Consider the following 26,344-nt stretch of genomic DNA (forward strand, 5'->3'; position numbering starts at 1 on the left):
CTGGCTTGATTTACTGATGCATAAACAGTATTCAACGATTTTGAGAGAAAGAAAATCTGTCTGAACTTGAATAATTACACATCAGAAATCACTGATCACAGATCAGGCATTAGAATAAACATGACTACGAACATGTTTGTGGCGTTGTTGGCAGATACATATTGTAAAAGTCTGTTTGCAAAGCATGCACCGAAATTGCGACTGATTTACCAAATAATCCACCGTGAAATGCACCGAATACTAACTAATAAAGCACAACTGAGACATTCACACTGTTGAAAAAAACCCCACTTTCCTAGCATTAGGATGATTTGGAAGGTAATGGTATTGATCCTGTGTCGATCTTTTCTCGTTCTCATGTCATTATTCACTAACGCTCCAGTGGGCGGCACCAAAGACGCGGTCATGTAGACGTAGGCGTTGATGTTCTTCTTCACCACTTTTGAGATCCTGTCGTTTTCTGGCCTTGGTTTCAATAAAAGCTGTTTTTGGAATAACAAGGAAGTTTTTAGTTTTGAAACTTACAGGATATTTTTATAGTATAACAAACTCTTGGCTGTCAAAAGATCAAGTAAAATTTGAATTCTCAGTTCATGACCCCTTTAAACCCAGAGCTGGATCATGGGGTGTTGTCGGGAGCGTGTGATGGGATGAGGACTGATGTCTGATATCCGGAAGGATCAAGGCTGTTTGAGGAGCCGGTCAATTGGCTGTTGTCCCTCAGACCCGACACAACATGAGTCTTTTCACTGCTGTGTTTACTGTAGATGTGTGTGTGTGTGTGTGTGTGTGTGTGTGTGTGTGTGTGTGTGTGTGTGTGTGTGTGTCAGACCTCTCCAGCCCCGCGGGTGTGTGCTTTACTCACTCGCTCTCATGCCTAATGTGCCAATCGCTCAGACATCGTCTCTCCCTCAGCGCTCTGCCAGTTCTTCCATCTGCTCCTGAGAGACCGGCGCTCCAGCTCCTGCTTAGCCTGGGATCTGGACCGGGATCCTCCCAGAGGGATCTCTGCAGGTGTAATGGGTCTGGGTTTGTTCTCGCTGCGACAAACATCAGAAACCATTCATTTCCTCTGTAGATCCGAGCGAACCGCTCTCGTGTGTAACGCTGTCAGAATAGACACTTTTACTGGAAACGCGATAAAATAATGTTTTATTTATTTAATACTCATATTTCACTACATATGGATGGATAGACAGAAGACGGGTAGATAAATGGATGGAATTTTTTTATTTTTTTTTTTCATCCTGAGAACAGGATTAAAATGAAAAAAAATTGAGAACTTTTTTTGGGCATATAACGAAAGTCAGTAGGGTCCAATTTCTTTTTTATTTATTTTTTTTGCACTGTAACATTCTTCTTTTGAGTTTTGGACTGACACTAGGATGAGTAAATGATGACAGAATTTACATGTTCACTGTATTTGCACCACGTGATGTATTGCTTTATTTCACTCCAAAAATGGTCGATGATGTCACGAAACAAGCGGATTCATCCGAAGAATAAACATCCAGACGGGGAGTTTTGTGTGGAAATGCTCGTCGGCTTTGCTTTGTTAGGTTTTGTTTTATTGCGCTGGCTTTAATTTTCCACTCGAGTCGTTTCCATTTTAAGGTGAATTACTGATAATGAGCAACATCCGCTAGTTAATGTTCACGCTGAGATTGTATGACAATAAGTCAATAGAGCTTTCAGCACGAGAGATCATGATATATGCTGATCTGAGATACGCCATCCATCTTTCCTTCCGGCTTTTCATCCCTCTCTCTCTCTCACACTAATCCTGCTCTCTGGGTCTTAATAAGACTGAGTATTAGCTGAGAGATGATCTGCTGTTCGACAGATGACAGTGGCGACTCTGATGGATCTTGTGAGTTTGGTAACAAATGGCGTTTCCATTTCAGATCTTTTGCGATATTTTCTAAATACTGATAAATATTGCGAAATGACGGCGTTTCCATTAACCGAAGTTATGCGACTGAAACGTCATATTTTTCCTCTCGCTATAAGTCATTACAGTAATATTCCAGCGGATGTTGGTAGGTTTACATACGTCCGGCCACCACTCTAGCCATTATCATTAATGAAAGGAGACGTAAGCGTGTTATCCAGCATTAATGGCAAGGAAAGCTCCTTATACTTGTGAGCGACACATATGAGGAGTTTCTCCCTCAAATCTGCTTCAAGCTCTTGATTGTGGCATTTCTTTGTGGTTCAGAATCCAGTATTCCCATAATGCTTTAGTCTTTTATGAGTTTAATAAAGAATCCCGCTTTCTGGGTCTTCATTAGACTGAGTATTAGCTGATCTACTGTTCTACAGCTTTTAAAGCGACACACACACACACGGACGGGTGATAGACTTGTGAGTTTGGTAACAGTGTAAACAAGCCGTCCTGGTGTAATCTTTCCCTCTTCTGAGCGCTTTGAGACTGGAATAGTGCGTTTGAAGTCGAGATCCCTGTCGAATCTCCGAACCCTCCAGCTTTATTCCCGCAGGCCTGGAGAGCAGAGCTGATATAATAGAGTTTGTTTTCCGAGCCGAAAGTGGCCCGTGATTCACCCGGACAGGGTTTAGAGTGGCCAATTTTCTCTCCGAGGCTTTACTCAAAAATTGAGCACTGATCCTGTAAAGCTGCTGGAACAATAACATGTTATTTGCTGCGACCCTCTTCAGAAAGTTTGTCAGGTTAGAAGCTTCTGCCATGTTTGAACAGATGAAATGTGTTGATGTGCTTTATTCTGCTTAAAGATCTGCTCCTCAGGGTCATTTAGACATTTGGGATTGGGCATTTCATCAGTTTGAAGTGAACACTGAAATGACAGTCTGCATAGTTACCAAAGATGAGATTCAGTGCAGGACAAGTTTATATATATATATATATATATATATATATATATCATTTATAGTAATTATCTATTTATCATTTTCATATATTGTTATTAATTTATAATTATACTTTATTTGTATTCATATATTCATGATAACATTTATTTATTCATCTTTCATTCATAAGATAATTTATTTAATTTTAGATAATTCATTTTTAGATAATTTATTTTTAATGAAAATGTATTATTCATTTAAAATTTTATTTTATTTGTATTCATTATTCATAATGGAATTGATTTTCTTTTTTTATCATTATTTATTTATGTGTTCATTAATAATATTATTTATTCATAATAGAATTAAAATTGTATTTATTTATAATTTAATTCATGTGTGTATGTATTTATTTATTTACTTATTTATTCATTCATTCATAGTAGAATTTATTTTCATTTATTATTTAATTACTTATAATGTAAATGTAATGTCATTCATTTATAATTAAATTTTATTTTTATTCATTCATTTATTCACAATAGAATGTATTAATTAACTAATTAATTTATCATTAATTTTTTATATATTTATTAATTTATAATAACATTTTATTTATTTAATTATTTATTTATTTTTTCATTCATAATATATTTTTTATATAATTTAATTGATGTATATTTATTTATGTATTCATAATATTTATTTATTTATTTATTTTTTAAATCCTGATTCCTAAGCTATTACCCACAATCCTCAATATTTGCAAATGCTTACAGGTTTGCGGAAAAACAAATCAGTAATTATTGAATTTGAAACTGAGTTGTTGTGCGAGAACATTTTTACTTTTTTAACAGTAAAACCTCTGCAATCTTCATCATCTTCTGGAAGAGTGTGATCGATGTGTGTTTCCTCAAGCTGAAATCACTGGATTTGCAGCAGGGCCGCAGGGTTTTCCCGGTTTTCCCGGTCTTCCTCCTGCTGTTGTTGAAGTTGTTGTGACTCTGCGCTTCATTAAGAGAGTCTCGGCTCGTGTAATAAGTCTCGTCTGACACAAACCCCAGCGAGTGCTTGCAGAGATCAGCATCTTCTGGTTCCCCAGCGTCTTCATCAGTGCAGACCTGCTGAAATCAGGAGCTCGTGTTCAACATCAGAGCCGGCTCTCTCTCAGTGCCACTGCAGGGTCTCATTCCAGAGCTTAACACTCAGAGCTTCATCTGGTCAAAACTGGTTTGAAATTGAACATTGCGTTGCATGGAAACGGGAACTCGTGTTTGATTTCATAGCCCTTTTAAAGTCCAGATTATATGGTAAAATATATATTTTGTATGATATGTTTAGTTCAGTGCATTTGCCTTTCGGTAAACTTTAAAGTTAAAGCAAATAAAGTTGACGTCATCAATCCCTCTTATTCATGCATGTACATTACCCTGGTAATCCAGAGTTCTCGCGAGAGCACAAGTTGAATTTGCTCAGCGAGTTACTCTGGCGTCGAGTAATGATGCTCATTAAATATGCCCCTCGATCTGAGCTGCACCAATCACAGCGGGTTATCTGATATAGGCGGAGCTAAAGATGACGACAGCGCTGTGACGTCCAAGTCATTAGTAAACATTGTAAGATGGCTATGGATGAACACCAGTTGTGTGAAACGGCTTTGGCCGCTACAATGAGCGAGTTAGACTCGGCTTTTTATCTAAAACAGGAAGAGGAAGACGCCGCTCGAATCGTTCCTTTCCAAGAAGGCCGTTTTTGCTGTTTTGCCGACCGGATACGGCGAGAGTCTAATCTACCAGTTAGCTCCGCTGGTGGCTAAGCGATAACTTGTTGTGATTGGTCGTGGTGTTATCCAATGGCGTGCAGTGAGTATTTGTAACGCATGCTTGGTGCCGCCCCTCGAGCTGGCCGAGTTTCATTAGTCGACGCCAGACCATTAATCTTTCAGATTTAGGTCTGGATTTCCAGGCTATCATATACATCATATATTCATAGACACTTTCATCTAAATAATTCATCATGGAAAGAAATTCAAGTCAACCCTAAAGTTTTCTTGTTGAATGTCAAGTTTTACTCAAATACATCACAATACTAAAGTCAAATGGGTTGTGATTTTTTTTCTCATTCTTTTTAATATTCTATTCTTTTCTATTCTATTCTATTCTATTCTAATCTATTCTATTCTATTCTATTCTATTCTATTCTATTATGACTTTTATTATATAATAATATATGCTTTTTCTATATTGTCCGCTACTGGGCTTGTTGAGAATGTGAAACACACTTGCACTGCATCATGTCCTGCTCTCTGACTCAGTGACCCATGACACTGTACCTTTAAGACTTCTGTATGTAAATGAAGCGTTTCTATTGGTCAGCGGCGTCACACACAGCATCAGCAACTAGTGGATCCTTCATCTATGCTTCTGTATATGCTTTTTAGGTCATTTATTTCATTTTATCTAGAAATGTATTTACATTTTATATATTTATATTAATGTTACCTAATTTTAAAATACATTTTACCACATTTATAGTTTTATTATTATATTTATTTACTTATTTATTTTAATTATAAAAAAAAAAAATCTAAAAATTATTTATCATATTTATATGTATATGTATGCATGTATATATGTATATATACAGTAGTCAACATTTGAAGTGGATCAAAAAAGGTCATCAAAGGTGTCCTAAGACAAGAAGTGGTATTGTTCAAAATGTATGTATAACTTTGATAAAAGGTTTTGATCCACTTCAAATGTTGACTACAATATATATAAAACCCAATGTATATATATATATATATAATAGAAATATATCATATATATCACACATACAAATAAATTAAATAAACAAGTAAATAAATAAACAAATAAATAACATAATTAGATAAAAAAAATTTTTCATATTTCTAATGTGACATCACACCCATTAATAAATCCATAAAATAAATATGATCAATATTTTCATCATGTAATATACTCGAGTTTTCTCATGCATACACACGACACATCTCTCTGGATAATCACAATTAATGGCATAAAGGAAGTTTGGAAATGTAAAGTGATATTTGATCCACATTTTCCCACTGAACTCCTGCTAAATCCTGTGATGTCCGTGTATTCTGCGCAGGGAAAGCGTTCGCTCCGGAGTTCTACTACGACACGTACAGCCCGCTGTGGCAGAACCGGCCTCGGGTTTACGGATACAAGCTCCAGTGGACTCAGATGAACCCCGGCGCTGTGGACCGGATCATGGCCTATCGCCTGGGCATACGGCAGGTCAGTGTGAGCATGAGTTATGATTCGCTGTCCCTGGTTTACTGTACTTCATGTGTTCTTATGAAATGTGATCTACTGGATGAATAATAGTATTGTTGATTTGTTTTAATGTTCACTAAATCTGTCAACTAAATGGGTCATTCACTGGGAAAGAGCAAAAACACACACCGTTGACCCACTTCATGGTGTTTTTCACACTTACAGACAGCAACACACACTCTAGACAACACCGTACATTAAACTTAAATAGCAATATATAAAAAACCTAATGAAATGACAAAAACATAATACAATTACTAAAACATTAAACTAAAATTAACATGAAAACTAAGAATCAAATTCAAAATACCAAAATAACACTGATAGTTTTTATACATTTTATTTTAGTTGTAGTTATTTTAGTACATCTAGTTAAACTTGCCAACTAGTTTATATTTATTCATTTTTCATTTACATTATCATTACATTATTTTTAATTTACATTATCATTACATTATTTTTAATTTACATTATCATTACATTATTTTTTAATTTACATTATCATTGTTATTTTTAATTTACATTATCATTACATTATTTTTAATTTACATTATCATTACATTATTTTTTAATTTACATTATCATTGTTATTTTTAATTTACATTATCATTACATTATTTTTTAATTTACATGATCAGAAAGCATGTTTCTGGCTGTAAGGAAACGCACAGAAATCTTTCCTCCAGTCCTCTTCCCTCTTCCCTCTTCCTTCTTCCCTCTTCCTTCTTCCCTCTTCCCTCTTCCCTCTTCCCTCTTCCTTCTTCCCTCTTCCTTCTTCCCTCTTCCCTCTTCCCTCTTCCTTCTTCCCTCTTCCCTCTTCCCTCTTTCCTCCAGTCCTCTTCCTTCTTCCCTCTTTCCTCTTCCCTCTTTCCTCTTTCCTCTTCCCTCCAGTCCTCTTTCCTCTTCCCTCTTTCCTCTTCCCTCTTCCCTCTTTCCTCTTCCCTCCAGTCCTCTTCCCTCTTTCCTCTTCCCTCTTCCCTCCAGTCCTCTTTCCTCTTCCCTCTTCCCTCTTTCCTCTTCCCTCCAGTCCTCTTCCCTCTTCCCTCTTCCCTCTTCCTTCTTCCCTCTTCCCTCTTTCCTCCAGTCCTCTTCCCTCTTTCCTCTTTCCTCTTTCCTCTTCCCTCTTCCTTCTTCCCTCTTCCCTCTTCCCTCTTCCTTCTTCCCTCTTCCCTCTTCCCTCTTTCCTCCAGTCCTCTTCCTTCTTCCCTCTTTCCTCTTCCCTCTTTCCTCTTTCCTCTTCCCTCCAGTCCTCTTCCCTCTTCCCTCTTTCCTCTTCCCTCTTCCCTCTTTCCTCTTCCCTCCAGTCCTCTTCCCTCTTTCCTCTTCCCTCCAGTCCTCTTCCCTCTTTCCTCTTCCCTCCAGTCCTCTTTCCTCTTCCCTCTTCCCTCTTTCCTCTTCCCTCCAGTCCTCTTTCCTCTTCCCTCTTTCCTCCAGTCCTCTTTCCTCTTCCCTCTTCCCTCTTTCCTCCAGTCCTCTTCCCTCTTCCCTCTTTCCTCTTCCCTCTTTCCTCCAGTCCTCTTTCCTCTTCCCTCTTTCCTCCAGTCCTCTTCCCTCTTCCCTCTTTCCTCTTCCCTCTTTCTTCTTCCCTCCAGTCCTCTTCCCTCTTCCCTCTTTCCTCTTTCCTCCAGTCCTCTTTCCTCTTCCCTCTTTCCCCTTCCCTCTTCCCTCTTCCCTCTTTCCTCCAGTCCTCTTTCCTCTTCCCTCTTCCCTCTTTCCCCTTCCCTCTTCCCTCTTCCCTCTTCCCTCTTTCCTCCAGTCCTCTTCCCTCTTCCCTCTTTCCTCTTCCCTCTTTCTTCTTCCCTCCAGTTCTCTTCCCTCTTTCCTCTTCCCTCTTTCTTCTTCCCTCCAGTCCTCTTCCCTCTTTCCTCTTCCCTCTTTCTTCTTCCCTCCAGTCCTCTTTCCTCTTCCCTCTTCCCTCTTTCCCCTTCCCTCTTCCCTCTTCCCTCTTTCCTCTTCCCTCTTTCCCCTTCCCTCTTCCCTCTTCACTCTTTCCTCCAGTCCTCTTTCCTCTTCCCTCTTCCCTCTTTCCTCCAGTCCTCTTCCCTCTTTCCTCTTTCCTCTTCCCTCTTCCCTCTTCCCTCTTTCCTCCAGTCCTCTTTCCTCTTCGCTCTTCCCTCTTTCCTCTTTCCTCTTCCCTCCAGTCCTCTTCCCTATTCACTCTTTCCTCTTCCCTCATTCCTCTTCCCTCTTTCCTCTTTCCTCCAGTCCTCTTTCCTCTTCCCTCTTCCCGCTTTCCTCCAGTCCTCTTTCCTCATCCCTCTTCCCTCTTCCCTCTTCCCTGTTCACTCTTTCCTCTTCCCTCTTTCCTCTTCCCTCTTTCCTCTTCCCTCTTCCCTCTTTCCTCTTCCCTCTTCCCTCTTCCCTCCAGTCCTCTTCCCTCTTTCCTCTTCCCTCTTCCCTCCAGTCCTCTTCCATCTTTCCTCTTCCCTCTTTCCTCTTCCCTCTTTCCTCTTTCCTCCAGTCCTCTTCCCTCTTTCCTCTTCCCTCTTCCCTGTTCACTCTTTCCTCTTCCCTCTTCCCTCTTTCCTCTTTCCTCTTTCCTCTTCCCTCTTTCCTCTTTCCTCTTTCCTCTTCCCTCTTCCCTCTTTCCTCTTCCCTCTTCCCTCTTCCCTCCAGTCCTCTTTCCTCTTCCCTCTTTCCTCTTCCCTCTTCCCTCTTCCCTCTTTCCTCTTTTCTCCAGTCCTCTTCCCTCTTCCCTCTTTCCTCCAATCCTCTTTCCTCTTCCCTCTTTCCTCTTCCCTATTTCTTCCAGTCCTCTTCCCTCTTCCCTCTTCCCTCTTTCCTCCAGTCCTCTTCCGGTCTCTCTGTTCACACGGATCACATTAATCCTGATGTTTCTACGGTACGTGAGTGGATGAGAAGCAGGAAAGCGAGGGTTTCTGGGTAAATAAGTGTCGTCCCCGGGCCCCGGATCTGCTGTTTGTATCTCCTCACTGTGACTCTGGGTTTCACCGCTTCAGAATGGAGGACGAGCTCTTCATGCTTCATCCCATCATGTGAGATCACGAGTAGCAGGTCTCAGGGATTGTGTGCTGGAATATTAAATATGCCAGTGTTGCTCTATAGTGAACTAATGCCAGTGCATCTTCAGTGTATGCATCTATGGCTTTTAGGTCAGTATCGCCTACTAAATTATTTATCTATTTATTTATTTTGCATTCTTTACTCATGTTTTCATCATATAATAACTGCCAATGGTGCCCTGTACTGTACTATTCCCAGAGGATCCTAAATGCATGCATATATAATTTTTTTATTATTTATTTAAAGTATTTTCCTATTTTTATTTGTGTCTTTGTGATTTTTTTTTTTTTGGTGTGGGGGGGGGGGGGGGGAATGGTATTTTATATTTATTTTTTCCTATTTTTATTTTTGTTGTTTATTTTTTTTGTTGCTTTACTCATGTCTTCATTACTAATTTTATTGACTTATTTTTATTTTGCTTTCTATTCTCATGTCTTTGTGATTTCATTTTTCATTTTTTTATTTTATCATTTCATATCATTATTTTATTATTTTAATTTTATTATTTGTATAGTTTCATTCTGGCCTCGTGTCTTCTCCTCTCTCGTCCTCCTGTCTGAATCTCATGATCGACACTCCCACTGGAGATCCGGCTCTTTGACTTCTTCCACATCTCTCTGGCGTTCTCCGTCTTTGATCAGACCTCGAGAACTCTCTCTGCTTCTGAGGTTACATGAAGTGTGTGAGAATTCATGTTACGAAGACGAGTGTGAGAACCGAAGGTGTGTTTGCTGTGTCAAAGTGAGCTGGAGGTCTTTCATTTTCAGAGCGATTTGGCAGTTCGAGGTTTACTCATGTCTTTGTGAGTAATTTTATTATTATTTTTACTTATTTACTTATGTATTTAATATTATTTTGCAATTTTTACTCATGTCTTTGTGAGTTATTTTATTTTATTTTATTTTTGTATTTACGTATTTTATTTTATTTTGCAATTTTTACTCATGTCTTCATGAGTAATTGTATTTTATTTTATTTTTGTATTTATTTACAAATGTATTTGATTTTATTTTGCTATTTTTACTCATGTCTTTGTGAGTAATTTTATTATTATTTTTCCTTATTTACTTATGTATTTAATTTTATTTAGCAATTTTTACTCATGTCTTTGTGAGTAATTTTATTTTATTTTATTTTATTTTTGTATTTACGTATTTTATTTTATTTTGCTATTTTTACTCATGTCTTCATGAGTAATTTTATTTTATTTTATTTTTGTATTTATTTACAAATGTATTTTATTTTATTTCGCTATTTTTACTCATGTCTTTGTGAGTAATTTTATTATTATTTTTACTTATTTACTTATGTATTTAATATTATTTAGCAATTTTTACTCATGTCTTCATGAGTAATTTTATTTTATTTTATTTTTGTATTTATTTACAAATGTATTTAATTTTATTTAGCAATTTTTACTCATGTCTTCATGAGTAATTTTATTTTATTTTATTTTATTTTTGTATTTACGTATTTTATTTTATTTTGCTATTTTTACTCATGTCTTCATGAGTAATTTTATTTTATTTATTTATTTTTTTTTTTTTTGCTTTCTTTTTCTCGTCTTTGTGATTTTATTTTTTAATTTAATAAAAAAAATGTTTTTGTTTTTTCATTTTTTTTTTTATTAATTGATTTCATTCAACTCATTCGATTTGGCAGTTCGAGGTCAGCTGACCAAGTCACAGCAGGTCGTTTTAAGGAAAACGGGCTAATAATGTGTTAAACGAACCTGCCCAAAATGTCAGGCTGTAAAATTACTCTCCCTCATGTTGTTCGAAACCCTGTAAGACTTTCGTTCACGTAGTGTAACAGCGCAGCGCTTCTGGGTTGTACGTCAGAACGGAGGCTCACTATTGGTCAACACTGGTCATGTGAGTGATGCTGGCCAATAGTGATCCTCCGTTCTGACGTATAACCCAGAAGCGCTGCGCTGTTACACTAGAGACACACAGAAGAACATGAAGAGTTGAATAAAGTCGTTATTTTTGTTTGTTTTGCGCACTAAAAGTATTCTCGTCGCTTGATAAATGTAAGGTCGAGCCGCTGTAGTCACTTGGACTATTCTAACGATGTCTTTACTAACTTTCTGGGCCGGCAAGTTTCAATAACAGAGAAGCCTATGGAGGAGTGAGACAGCTCTCAGATTTAATCAAAAATATCTTCATTTGTGTTCTGAAGACGAGCGAGAGTCTGGCGGGGTTGAACAACACGAGGGAGAGTAATTACTGACAGAGTTTACATCTCTGGGTGAACTAACCCTTTAATTAAAGGCCTAATGATATCAGTTTCTGCACAAACCACTGGGAGTTTTCCAGCGTTTTCTTTGCAGATTTATTGCAGTAAAACTAATGTTTCTAGCGGACGGATGGGAACGTGTTATCCAGCTGGGATATTATTGTTCACTAAAATTAAAATTAAAACAAAAACCTTAAAAAAAATGTAATTGCTTGAAATAAAATTAACATAAAAAAAGAAAAAAGTCAATCAACATTTCTCGTGTTGGTTTAGTTTAACCTGCAGTGCTCAAATAACTCAAGTGAACAAAATGACTAAAACTTGCACTAAACTTTAAATATGGTGGCATAAGTAATGTTAGTAAATGCGTTAACAGTCACTGAGCATTACATTTGTTTTAGGATTTATTAATCTTAAATGTTAAATGTTAGTTAATAAAAATACATCTGTTTATATTAGTTCAAGTCCATTAAATAATAACAGATACAACTTTTGATTTTAATAATGTATCAGTAATGGTTCTGAACTGTAGAAGTAGTTATAACTATTGTTAAAAAATAATGTAAAGTGTTATCAAAAGAACATATTTTGACCAAACAAGATTTGGACCCCATTGACTTTCATTGTATGGACAAAAAAAACACACACACTTCTCAAAATATCTTTTTTATGTTCCACAGAAGAAAGTTAATGATGATAGACTGATCGTTTTGGTGAACTATTCCTTTAAGGAAGTGAATGTGAGTGTGTGAACTGAAGCAGATTGAATCTGTATTTATCTGCAGTGTGAATGTGTGTCTCATGTTGAACGTGTTTCCACTTTATTGTATTGTTCATGGATTTTGTCCATGTTCATCTTTCTTTAGTGTGTAATGTTGCTGTTTGAGGATGAAAAAGGGAGTTGTTCTCTATATCAGTGTCAGTGTTTCTGAACTCCTGAAACGCCTCCATTGTAGTCTTGAGTTTCTCCCGGGAACGAACACGTCACAATATTCCTCATTATAATAATTAATGCGCAGAATAAAGGGGCGGGGCCTGGTTGAGTTAGTTAGTAGTGTGTTAAACTGGCGGTTATGGGAAGGGGCGGGGCATTTCCCAAACACACTCGAAGCGCTCGACCAATCACAACACACTGCTCCAGCCGACCAATCAGAGCACAGTGTGCTTTTCAGGAGGAGGGGCTTCATAGAGACAGGAAGTAAACAGAGCGTTACTGACAGACTGGGAAGAGAGGAGCCGCAACAATGGAGAATATGAGGAGAATAATCAACATCCAAGCAGGAAAACCTGTTCTAACATACAACATAAAGATAAAATGGCCTCTTTAACATTCTCACAGGATGTATTTTCCCTGATTTCTCCCTCAGACGGGGCAGCAGCGCTGGTGGGAGCAGGAGATTCCCGTGGAGGGAAACATCCAGAAGGGAGAACTGATCACACACAACCTGACGGAGCTCATCCGACCCGAGGCTTACGTGGTCCGACTCACGCCGATCACACGCTTCGGAGAGGGAGATTCAACCACCAGGATCGTCACGTACAGCGGTACGTCACGCATGAAAACCACTGGGTTAAACACAACACAATTTGGGTTGTTTTCAACACAAGGGCTGGGTAAATATAGGACAGAACCACAGACTGTAAATAAATATGTTCGTAGTGTGCGTGACGTCACCCGTAGTGTTTCTGAAGAGCGTTTTCGAAGCCCAAAGTGGGCGGAGCCGGCTGTCGCCATCTTGGCAGTGTCACTCCCAGATAAACGTAAATGTGCAGCGAGGCGGATTAGCTGAGGTGACGTGATGCTAACACACAGCAGACAAACGGCTAGTAGTGACATCAGCGGCAATCAACCTGTCACTCAAGTGGCCACGCCCTTAATTATGCACAACTTTAAGGCTTAATATAATTGAAATGGATGAGTTATAAATATATTCACCCCGCTCACAGTCGTCATGAAGGACAACATTAGCAATATAGACCAAAACCACTTTTTGCACCAGACTGTAAACATGTTTTATTCTGCTGTAAAGTTGGGCATTTTAACATGGGGCTCTATGGGATTGAGTCTCTTCTGCAGCCGGCCTCTAGTGGCCAGTGGAGGAACTGCAGTTTAACTCACTTCAGTGTTGATTCACGAGAGAGGTTGCTGCTTGGACAGAACACATGTTGGGTTAATTTTACCCAGCAAATTGGGTTGTTTATTCATTGGGTTGATTTAACCCATCATACTGGGTTGATTCAGTTTTTAATATAGCACTAGCTTTTTTTTTTTTTTTTACTTCATACATGAATTAGTGTTTACGGATTAACTTAAATTCTCTAAACTTTTCTAAACTCTCTCTTGAAGAGGTCGCAAAAAAGCCCGCAATGAATAACTCAATAACATGAAAACTACCCAAACACTGAAAACATAACCCCAGATTCTTTAGTGTAGCTGAGTTCATGAGCTATTTATTTGATCAAAATACAGTAAAAATTGTGAAATATTATTCCAATGTAAATCAGCTGTTGTCTATGTGAATATACAGTAAAGTGTAATTTATTCCTGTGATCAAAGCTGAATTTTCAGCATCATTACTCCAGTCTTCAGTGTCACATGATCCTTCAGAAATCACTCTAATATGAGGATTTGATGCTTTAGAATGTTGAATATTTTCACATATTTGATACATTTTATTTATTTTTCAGGATTCTTTGATAAATGGAAAGTTCAAAAGAACAGCATTTATATGAAATATAATCTTTTGTAACATTATTAATGTCTTTACTGTCACTTTTGGTCAATTTAATGTGACCTTGATTAATAAAAGTAGTGTTTACGTTAAAAAAAGAAGGTTTAAATGTTCTGAAATAAGGTTGAGATCATTAGTTTCGTGCTGGAAGTGATCAGCTGATGAGAGATCAGTGTTTGCGATCTGCTCGTTTGGAGTTTCAGTTTGATTGTGTTTTACGTGTCGGCTGCTGGTTAATAATTCATCTGACGCTCGTGAACATCAATCCAGAACAAAAAGAAAAATTTTGGATGATGCAAAAGCAAATAATTCATTTCAGTATTTCGCTGAACTACTACAAGTACTATAATGTTCTGAGTTGTAAATAAAGATTATTGGAGCACGTTTTCAGCTTTTCCACTTCAAATTTTTTACATTTAATTCAATATTAATTGTTGTTTCTTTGCAATCATTTGTGAAATTTACTAGTATTTTCTGAGTGAAAACATTTCAAAGTAAATCCTAAACTAAGTTATTTTCAATGCATGAGAGAATTATGATGTATGCCGTTCACAGCCGTTTGCATTGATACAGCTGAGTTATGAAACCTACATGTTATTATCTCTCCTAAATAAAGCACGTCTCGTCCGCGGCATCGAGGCCAGAGTTTAATGAAGTGCCTGTGTGCTTTCAGCATTTGCTTTTGTTGCATGACCGACTCAAGAAGGTCTGAAATGAGGTTACTTGTTAATCTTTAATCTATTAAACATATTGAAACATGAAAGCGGATGGGATATTGTTTGGCGGGGTCGACTAAGGCTTAACGGAGATAAATAACGTCTGTGTGACTTTGTTCTCTGCATTACGTCTGATTAGTCTGGCCTGGGAGTTTATAAACTGGCCGATAATCAAATGCTGCTTTAAAACGGGTGTTTTATGTGACTGTGGGAAGCCATATAATGTAAAACGGGATTTTTCTCCATGTTCATCTTTCTTTAGTGTGTAATGTTGCTGTTTGAGGATGACAAGAGGAGTTCTTCTCTATATCAGTGTCAGTGTTTCTGAACTCCTGAAACGCCTCCATTGTAGTCTTGAGTTTCTTCCGGGAACGAACACGTCACAACATTCCTCATTATAATAATTCATGCGCAGAATAAAGGGGCGGGGCCTGGTTGAGTTAGTTAGTAGTGTGTTGAAACCAAGCGGAAACCTTCTGGTCTCTCTCTTCAATCCAACACTGAAGAGAGTTAAACTGCAGTTCATCCACTGGCCACTAGAGGCCGGCTGCAGAAGAGACTCAATCCCATAGAGCCCCATGTTAAAATGCCCAACTTTACAGCAGAATAAAACATGTTTACAGTCTGGTACAAAAAGTGGTTTTGGTCTATATAGCTAATGTTGTCCTTCATGACGACTGTGAACGGGAGGAATATTTTTATAACTCATCCGTTTAAATGATATTAAGCCTTAAAGTTGTGCATAATTAAGGGCGTGGCCACTTGAGTGACAGGTGGATTGCCGCTGATGTCACTACTAGCCGTTTGTCTGCTGTCTGTTAGCATCACGTCACCTCAGCTAATCCGCCTCGCTGCACATTTACGTTTATCCGGGAGTCACGCTGCCAAGATGGCGACGGCCGGCTCCGCCCACTTTGAGCTTCGAAAACGCTCTTCAGAAACACTACGGGTGACGTCACGCGCACACTACGAACATATTTATTTACAGTCTGTGGTTGAAACTGGCAGATATGATAAGGAGCGGGGCATTTCCCAAACACACTCAAAGCGCTCGACCAATCACAACACACTGCTCCAGCCGACCAATCAGAGCACAGTGTGGTTTTCAGAAGGAGGGGCTTCATAGAGACAGGAAGTAAACAGAGCGTTACTGACAGACTGGGAAGAGAGGAGCCGCAACAATGGAGAATATGAGGAGAATAATCAACATTCAAGCAGGAAAACCTGTTCTAGTAGAGCCTAAAACACCATCAAGATAAAATGGCCTCTTTAACATCCTGATGTACTTAAGAAAACTGAACGTGTAGATTTCTTTCTCAACAGCAAACAGGCTTTAGAAATCTGCGTCTCATAATGGAGACGACGATCCTCTTCTCTCATTTTCTGTCTCTAACACAATGACACAGACGAGGAGGAGGAGGTGGCGTCTCAATTTGCTCTGATTTCTCAACTTGAAACGGATTGAAAAAGCGCAAGACGTAAGAGCCCCTCCACTCCAGGAAAGATCTGTTTTATTCCTGAATGATGATATGATAATGTCGCCGCAAGAGTAAATGCTTCATTCTGCATTTCTCAGAATGATTCATCCTCCCTGTGAATCGACTGTCAGCATTTATTATTGTCGTGTGGATTGTTCGAGGCATCGCTAGTGTTCAGATGAATACTGTTTGATGGGTTTTAATCCTCTAATGCTCATATTTATGTCACCCTGACACTAAAAATCTCCTGAAAAGCTTCGTCTCGGATGATTCCCGTTTTCTTCTAAATCGATCTCCTCAACATGACGTGTTTGTGTCCGTTTGTGTTTGATGCTTTTATCTGTCGATATAAAGTGATTATTGTGATCCGCTCTTCGACACATTATTGTTAAACTGCGTTAAATCTTATCCAGACAGTGATGGAAAGGGATTTAAGCAGTAAAATTAATATTCCAGGTTGTTTTTGATCTGTTGTCAATGTACAGAATTTACTACAGACAAATCATTTAGTCATTTCCATTTCTACACAACTGTTCAAAAGTTTGAGTTCAAAATGTTTTTGATTGTTAATGTTTCTGAAAGAGTCTCTTCTGCTCAGCAAGGCTACATTTATTTGATCAAAAATACAGTAAAAACAGTGAAATATTATTATAATGTAAATCATCTGTTGTCTATGTGAATATATAGTAAAGTGTAATTTATTCCTGTGATCAAAGCTGAATGTTCAGCATCATTACTCCAGTCTTCAGTGTCACATGATCCTTCAGAAATCACTCTAATATGAGGATCTGATGATCAAGAAACATTTATGATTATTATTATCAGTGTCTAAAACAGTCATATGTTTGTGGAAACCGTAATATATTTAATTTTCAGGATTCTTTGATGAATAGAAAGTTCAAAAGAACAGCATTTATTTTAAATTACATTATAAATATATTTACCGTCACTTTTGATTAATTTAATGCATCCTTGATGAATAAAATTATTAATAAAAAAAAATAAAAAAAAAATCTTTTCAAAGGTAGTCTGCATATAAACAAATGGACATACATTTGCTTTAAATACTCTAATAATGAAAGTCTAGATGATTTGAAATTAATGCGATTTTTTTTTTTTTCAAGTGGTTTGAGTGAATGATTCAATGACTCACTCATAAAGACTTCACTTGTTTCATTACTGGATGAATAAGTGTTTTTGAGCGAATCTCTTGAGTGAATGATTCAATGACTCACTCATAAAGACTTCACTTGTTTCATTACTGGATTAATCAGTGTTTTTGAGCGAATCTCTTGAGTGAATGATTCAATGACTCACTCATAAAGACTTCACTTGTTTCATTACTGGATTAATCAGTGTTTTTGAGCGAATCTCTTGAGTGAATGATTCAATGACTCACTCATAAAGACTTCACTTGTTTCATTACTGGATTAATCAGTGTTTTTGAACGAATCTCTTGAGTGAATTATTCAATGACTCAATCATAAATACTTGTTTCATTACTGGATGAATCAGTGTTTTTGAGCGAATCTCTTGAATGAATGATTCAGTGACTCACTCATAAACACTTAACTTGTTTCATTACTGGATGAATCAGTGTTTTTGAGCGAATCTCATGAGTGAATGATTCAATGACTCACTCATAAACACATCACTTGTTTCATTACTGGATGAATCAGTGTTTTTGAGCGAATCTCTTGAATGAATGATTCAATGACTCACTCATAAACACATCACTTGTTTCATTACTGGATGAATCAGTGTTTTTGAGTGAATCTCTTGAGTGAATGATTCAATGACTCACACATGTTTTAACAGTCACTTGTCTCCACCTACTGGTGTAACGATGTAATTATACAATCTTTATTTGAAGCGTCAAGTTGCTTTCAAAGGTGATTTACTCTATTTTGTTCACTACCGTAGACATCAGTGTTTATATCAGAACTATAAACTTTTACCCCAGTACTTCTGTGATAATCTGAATTATTGTAAGACAGAAATAATGAAACTGTGTGTCGAATCGCTGTCATTAGGAATAAGATTAGGTGCTGAATCGAGACTGAGCTCTTCATGACACATTCAGATTGAGCTTATTAATCGTGCAGCTCTTCTACATATGCAAGCTTAATGTTATGAAATGTGCGTGTTATGTTCTCAATGTTCCTGCAGACGCTATAGTGGACATTAGACCTCACAGCTCGAATACACCGGTTCTTGCTGAATAATTCTTATATTTGCGCTTTCAAAATGATCAATCATCGTCTGTGGTTGTTTACAGCATGCAACAGATGCCATATATATATATATTCTCCAATATTCTTCAGACACGTTTGCTTTGAGATGATTTGTGATTAGCGTGTTTAATCGAGTGCATTAAAATCAATTATTTCAGCAGGCATGAATCACTCCACATTAACAAAGTTTTGCGGTTACGCTGATGCACCGCATCTATTCAGCATGACAGAAATCGATCCGTGAGCCGCTCGTGTGTCTTCATGACAGTCTAGATTGTGTTTACTGGCGAAAAGACTCATTGAAACAAGAGCCGTTAGTTACTTTCGACCTTTACCTGGTTTACTATGGTTGTTCATCTGTTGTTTTGAGCAATAAAACTGTGGTGTAGTCTTTACCGGGTCAGCCGCTCAAACAGCTCTTCCCTCCTTTAAAATCTGAATTATTTATTGAACTTTCCATTACTGCATTCCTTCCGTTTACATGCACAAGTAATAAATGTGAGATTGTAAGTGATTTCTTGATCATGAAAGTTGCATGACATGTTTGTGAAGCTCTCAGAGTTTATAATGAGACGGTAAAACGTCAGTCTTAATGCATTTATGTATTTCGGTGAATCATTCACATGCATATTTGATTGTGATCGGGTCATGCAGGTCAAACTTTTATTACAGGCACTTTTTAATTCACTTTTTAAACTAACTTTAACTGACTTGATCAGGAAGATTCTGTTCGAGCTGAAAGAGAAACTGCTCATTGCATGTATTAGCAGAAGATTTACATTTAACACTGTTATATATATTTGTATTTATATTTATATTTAAAGACAGGGTTTTTTTTATATATATATACAGTACTGTTAATATCTCTTCCACCCCCCCCCCCCCCCCCCCCCCCCCGCAAAAAAAAGTTGTAAGTCAGTTATTTCTATCTTTTGCTGTAGTGTGTCAGTAGGAAATATCAGTTTACATTTCCAAACATTCTTTTTGCCATTAATTGTGATAATCCAGTGAGATGTGTGTCTGCACAAGGAGTCTGACAACAGCCGGTGTGATCTGATCTCTCCATCATCGAGTCCGTCTGTGATTACATGAAGAAACAGAAGAAACTGAGACAGACTAAATCCAGAAGAACAGCGGGAACGTCTCCGAGACGCTTGAAGAAACCTTCCTGCAAAGCTACTGTGAGAAGCACTGGCACTTGTGTTAAAATGCTGTAAAGTGAGAATGCTTTCAAAAATAAAATCACAAATTGAATTTATTTCTGATTTAACTTCTATAAACTAATTCAAATCAATATTTGGTGTAACGACCCTTTGTGTTTAAAACGGCTTTTGTCCAGGTACACTTGCGCATAGTTTCTCAGGGAGATTTGCAGGAAGGTTTCTTCAAGCGTCTCGGAGACGTTCCCGCAGTTCTTCTGGATCAGCCCGGTCTCACCCCAAAACGTCATGTACTGACGGGTCTTGACCATGCGGCAACATACGACGAAAAGGGTACCCCTAAAACGTCCATATGAGACGAAGACATAAGCGCACCAGCAGCGCCTCCTAGCGGTACCCTAACGCATACCTAAACCTACCCATAACCCGAATAGTCACATATGGACGTTTTAGGGGTACCCTTTTCGTCGTATGTTGCCGTATGGTCAAGACCCGTCAGTACGTGACGTTTTGGGGTGAGACTGTGTTATCTGGATTTAGTCTGTCTCAGTTTCTTCTGTTTCTTCATGTAATCACAGACGGACTCGATGATGGTGAGATCAGATCAGACCGGCTGTTGTCAGACTCCTTGTGCAGACACAAATCTCACTGGATTATTACAATTAATGGCAAAAAGAATGTTTGGAAATGTAAACTGATATTTCCTACTGACACACTACAGCAAAAGATAGAAATAACTGACTTACAACCATTTTTGGGGGGATATTAACATGCCTAAGACTTTTGCACAGTACTGTATTTATATTTACTCATTTTAAATTAATTTAATAATAAATCCAGGGGGGAAATTGCCTTTTAGGAACATACACATATAGGCTATATATATTCATATTTAAATGTATTATCAGATCATCAGATTCTCTCTGTCAGTGTTGTTTTTCCTCTTGCTTTCGTTTATTTCATCAGTTCGTGAGACACATTAATCCAGAAGCACACATTTCATGACGTTTCATCACATCCACATGTTGACGATAAGTAATTCATGTTTCTCTGGAGATCGCCGGTCAGTTATGAGCGGAAAACAATCGCAGCGGGTAATTTGAGCCGGAGGGAGTTTGAGTGTTGTTTTTGATCATGTGTCTGGTGTCTGCTGTAGTTTCACACACTCGCACGATCACAGAGACGGTAAACGTTATAAACTCAGGTGATTCGTTTTCTGCTCAGATTAACATCTACTCATGATGCTGAAATGCTGTCATGTTTCTCCACACTTCTGTTTGGAATTTTAAAATGATTTATTTTTTATTTTTAAACAGTTACACAGTTTAAAAAAAAATCACAGTTTGTTATATTATATGTTATAATATACTATACAAACAGTTGTTGGTGTTTTAAAAATTGCTTCACAATAGGTTTCATTTGTTAACATGAGTTAACTGCATTAGTTAACATGAGCTAACAATGAAAAATACTTCTAAATCATTATTAATCTTAGTTAATGTTATTTTCAACTGACATGAACTAATAATGAACAGTTTCAGCAAGCAACTTTATGTTTATAGCACATTTACACACAACAGACGTGCTTTACAACAATGATGTCATTAAAATAGGGATAAACAATATATCAGCCACTTTTTTAATGTTATCGTTATCGGCCTGATAAGAAAATTTGGCCGATATCTTAAAGCCGATAAATAATGTATTATTTCCTCCAGCTGAGACTCTTCAGATGCGACTGTTCAACATGATGGCTTTGAATTGCTTGAAATATGATTGGAATCACTTCAAAAAAGAAAAATACAGTAAAGTGCAACATGTGCAGTGAAAGTCATGTCCGCTTCATAAAATTATTATGAGAACATTATAATTGTGTGCTTGGGACATGGATTTTAATTTTTAGTTTAATTTAATTTTTTTAATTTTTTTAATTTTAATTGTGAGACTTTTGTTTTTGTAATCAGGCTCTCAAAAAATACATAAAAATTTTGATTTATCGGCCAATATATCGGTTATCGGCTTTCAAATATAAAGAATTATCGGTTATCGGCCAAAATTTTTATATCGGTGCGTCCCTACATTAAAACCAAGATTTAGTATTACATGCAACATGGCAAACATGTCTTATTCAGAAGTTTAAGAAAATGAATATGTTTTTAAATTAAAAGCTTAAAAGTGGGAAAGATTAAGCCGACCTGACGTGGAATGGGAGACTATGCCAGAGTTTAATGTCACTGTAACATTCATGTACTTTGTCCAGAGAACATGTTTTATCTAAACTCACTGGCAAATAAAACTGAAGGTCATCAGCAAAAAAATGGTATGAAATACTATATAAAGAACAGAGCTCTGAGGAAGCGTATTCAGAGAGAACAGCAGCGGCCCCAAGACCGAGCCCTGGGGAACGCCACAGACTACAGGAGCCGGTGTGGAGGACACGTCTCCAGATTCACAGCGACTGTCCTGTTCTTTACATACGAGGCAAACCACTGAAGGGCTGAAGCCTTTTTATTTACTAACACTGACAAAGATTAATAAATACTTAACAGTTGTATCGCTTATTGTTATTTAATCTTAGTTAATGGATTAACTAATGGATCCATGTTGTAAAGTGTTATCTGAATACCGTATGTTCTCATGTTTATTTTTCGCAATGTGTGAGAAGTGTGAATATTAAAGGTTTTGTTTTGCAATTAAATTGAATCCAATTAGGGTCAATTTGGAATATATAAAGTTGATTATAATAAATAATATTTTTTTCTCTTTTTCATTTTTTCTCTTCACAGCTCCAGTCAATCCTCATCTGAGTAAGTATTAATTTAACACTATTCTTTCTTTCTTTCTTTCTTTCTTTCTTTCTGTGGCTTTTATATATCTATTTATCTATATATCTGTCTGTCTGTCTATCTATCTATCTATCTGTCTTTCTATCTATCTATCTATCTATCTATCTATCTATCTATCTATCTATCTATCTATCTATCTATCTATCCGTATCTATCTATCTATCTATCTATCTATCTATCTATCTATCTGTCTTTCTATCTATCTGTCTTTCTATCTATCTATCTATCTATCTATCTATCTATCTATCTATCTATCCGTATCTATCTATCTATCTATCTATCTATCTATCTATCTATCTATCTATCTTTCTGTCTTTCTATCTATCTATCTATCTATCTATCTATCTATCTATCCGTATCTATCTATCTATCTATCTATCTATCTATCTATCTATCCGTATCTATCTATCTATCTATCTATCTATCTATCCGTATCTATCTATCTATCTATCTATCTATCTATCTATCTATCTATCTATCCGTATCTATCTATCTATCTATCTATCTATCTATCTATCTATCTATCTATCTATCTATCTATCTATCTATCTATCTATCTATCCTTCTCTTCTTGTGTCTGGTTAGTTTTAGTTAGTCGGCTGTCCTCTAGTTGTTTCCATGACTTTCATGAAACAATCCCAGATGGAATATTCCCCTCTCTCTCCCTGCCGAGTCTTCTCTTCCCTCTCTCTCTCTCTCTCTCTCTCTCTCTCTCTCTCGTCTTCTGGTTCTGTCCTCCTGATCTCCTGAAATAGTTTGGTCATCGGGGTAAAATCTCCATTTAAATCCCCCGTAGTGAAGCGAGTGCAGGAGTCGAGAGCGAGGTCTTCAGCGAGGGACCGTAAGCCCACTTATTCAAAAACACTCCAGACTGCTCCTCATCCGAAGGTCACGGCGCTGGTTTTAATAAAATCAATGAATATTTATCAACAAACAACACCTGCTGAATGCCAATGACTTGTTCCTCCAGATGAGTGTGAGATATGAAGAGTGTTTAGTAAATCAGACATGATTCCACAAGGGATTGTTGTTGTCACTGTGTGTGTGCGTGTGTGTGTGTGTGTGTGTGTGTGTGTGTGTGTGTGTGTGTGTTAATGACAGTCCTGTCGTCATGTACTCGCCCTCATGCTGCTGAAGAGTCTCTGAGATGCTCTTTTACAAACACACACGGACACTATCAGGTCAAAAAGGCTTCATAACTGTCTTGTGCAGTATTTTCCAAGCGAGAAACAGATGGAAGCTTGTTTCTGCCACAGAATAAAATATTTAAAAAGATAATTGCGTCATTTTATCTCACAATTCTGACTTTATTTCTCAGAATTGCGTGATATAAAGTTGCAATTGTGTTATAGTCAGAATTGCGTGTTAAAATATAGATAAAAAGTCGCAATTACCTTTTTTATTTTTTATTCTGTGGCTTCCACAGAAACAGACCCAAATGTGCGACTGATAATCATCCACAACAGCTCTGTTCACTTTCATTATTAGCAGTTCAAAGAGTCTTGCAGTTGCACAGAATGAAGTCCACATGTGTTTATATGTGTTTGGGACGCACGCGGACGAGTAAATGATGCCGGGATTCACGTTTGCTTGAACTAACCCTGCTCTTCTTTCTTCTCCAGGAGAGTTTCACTGCAGCTTTGAAGAGGAGCCCATTTGCATGTTCACTCAGGACAAGAACGACGACTTTGATTGGATGAGACACAGCGCCGCGACCCGCGACACCAAATACACCCCGAACACGGGTCCCAGCGGGGACCGGGCCGGCTCCAAGCAGGGTACTCACTAAATGATGCTGGCTTTAAAAAAACCCAACTATGGGCTGGTATAGCAGCACCTTCCCAACTCTGGGTTATTTTAACCCAATGCATTGGGTTAAAAACCAGTTGGGTTAAAAGCAACCCAACAGTTCAGTTAACTATTTATTTTTATTTATGACATTATTTTAAAAAATAAAATACACTTTGTTTTCAAATACAGATTGTTTATTTGTATAAGACATTAAATATGTCTCAACAAATATTTTTTTTAATTACAAACTAAATATTGGGGAGTCTAGCATTTAATGTAAATATAGCCAACATAATTGTGTGCATAAATTCAAAACACACAAGTGTACGTACAACATACGTATTTAACCCCACAGCCGGGTTATTACTAGAAATTCCCCATCGATTTTAAAATTGACCCAACATTTTTGGAAAAATAACCCAACATAGTGACCCAATATGTGTAACCCTAACTGTGCAACATTTACTGTGTAGGTAACCGTCCCGTCCGTACGACGATTCCTCAATCCTTTATGAAATCGTCATTTTGTCATAAGAAGCTTATCTTCTTTCCGGAAGGAAACTTCTGAAATATCCCCCCCGAGAGACTCTTCCCTAAATCCTCATGTTGATTTCTGAAGTTATCTTGAATTTCATTCATATCCGCCCGAGTTCCAATTACCACTCGGCGTGATTTCATTCAGACGAAATTTGGCTTTTCAAATGAGGTTGTCTATTCCCAAACTGAGACAATGCATGCCAGTGCCGGATGCGGATGAATCGGGATGAGCTCCTTTTATTTTTATTGAGATGTATTTTTACTTGATGCCGTGACGCTCTGCAGGGACCGAGCGCCGGTTAACACGTCTTCTCCGGTCCCCGTGTAAATTATACATTTGCTTTAATCACCCTGATGCTTCCAAACTGTCCTGCGTTTTATTAACATCAAGAGTCCAACAGAGACTTTAATTATTGCTCATCAAATTCCAGAGAGGAGATTCTGTTTGATTTTGGCTGGAGGGTTTTTCACAGCCCAGCTCTCAATGAGACGAGCTCTGAAGAACAGCGCTGGTGAACGTGGCTCACATTACAAGAGGAATATTCACATTCAGATATTGTTTGTAAATGCGTCAAAGATTTTGTAATCATATTGCGTAGTTGTGATTGGAGTCTATTGTTTTATTTGTGAAAACGCAATGAAACATGACAAATTGTGCAACATGATTTTTAAATTATGAACACATGCAAAAACAACTAAATATTAATAACTGATTATGAATGGTTATCAGCTTTTTTTTTTCTATGCACTTTTTATTTTTGCATAGTTAAATGAAACCTGTTGCTGTACTTAGCCTTTTTTGACCAAATAATTTTGTCAGATAAATGCCTAGAATTTAAATAACATAAAAGTATGAAAATTTCCCTCATATTGGGTCATTAAAAACATTCTCAGCCAATAAAGCTATTTTAAATTTGAATAAATATTATTATTTAAAACATTTGTTGTATAATAATTCTATTTTATTTTTATATATTTAATTATTATATTATTTATTTATAAATCGTCGCTGTCAGGCAGAAACCTCATATCTCAATATTTCGTAAATTGTATTTTTTTGGTCAAAAATCATTACTATCAGTCACGCTTTACGTCTGTCTGTGGGTTTCGCAAATATTTAACCAATGAAAAGTATTAAAAAGAGCTTGTGACTGAAGCGTGTAACTCCATTGGCTCCTCAAACTGTCAATCAAACCTCATAACTCCGCCCACCTCTGTTATGAATGAAGTGGAGTGTCTCTGCTTGTTTGCGATGCAATGGTAAATAAAGACTGTTTGTTTGAATAAGTACAGCGTTTTCTTCACTCAAGAAACACTATATATATATAAAAGGCTGATGTTTTATGAATTTGATGAAAGAAAAAGAGTGTCTTTGTCACATATGTCAGTAGTTTACAGTGTTTAATTATTTAAAATACAGTTTTTTTCCATTTCCTGAAAAG

At 37.2% G+C, this 26,344-nt stretch overlaps 1 protein-coding gene across 4 annotated transcripts in view; it reads left to right on the top strand.

The window, feature by feature from the left end:
- The window catches only part of LOC307168745 (MAM domain-containing glycosylphosphatidylinositol anchor protein 2), a 192,416-nt gene that overhangs the window by 158,035 nt on the left and 8,037 nt on the right, over positions 1-26,344 (top strand). For all 4 annotated transcript variants that reach the window (XM_079888980.1, XM_079888977.1, XM_079888978.1 and 1 more), the window contains exons 10-13: positions 5,959-6,107; positions 12,776-12,953; positions 22,515-22,535; positions 24,197-24,352. In XM_079888980.1, coding sequence (XP_079745106.1) covers positions 5,959-6,107; positions 12,776-12,953; positions 22,515-22,535; positions 24,197-24,352 — 504 coding nt within the window. The remainder of the gene's footprint in view (positions 1-5,958; positions 6,108-12,775; positions 12,954-22,514; positions 22,536-24,196; positions 24,353-26,344) is intronic.

Source organism: Squalius cephalus, assembly GCF_949319135.1.
Source record: "Squalius cephalus genome assembly, chromosome: 12".
NCBI lineage: Eukaryota > Metazoa > Chordata > Actinopteri > Cypriniformes > Leuciscidae > Squalius > Squalius cephalus.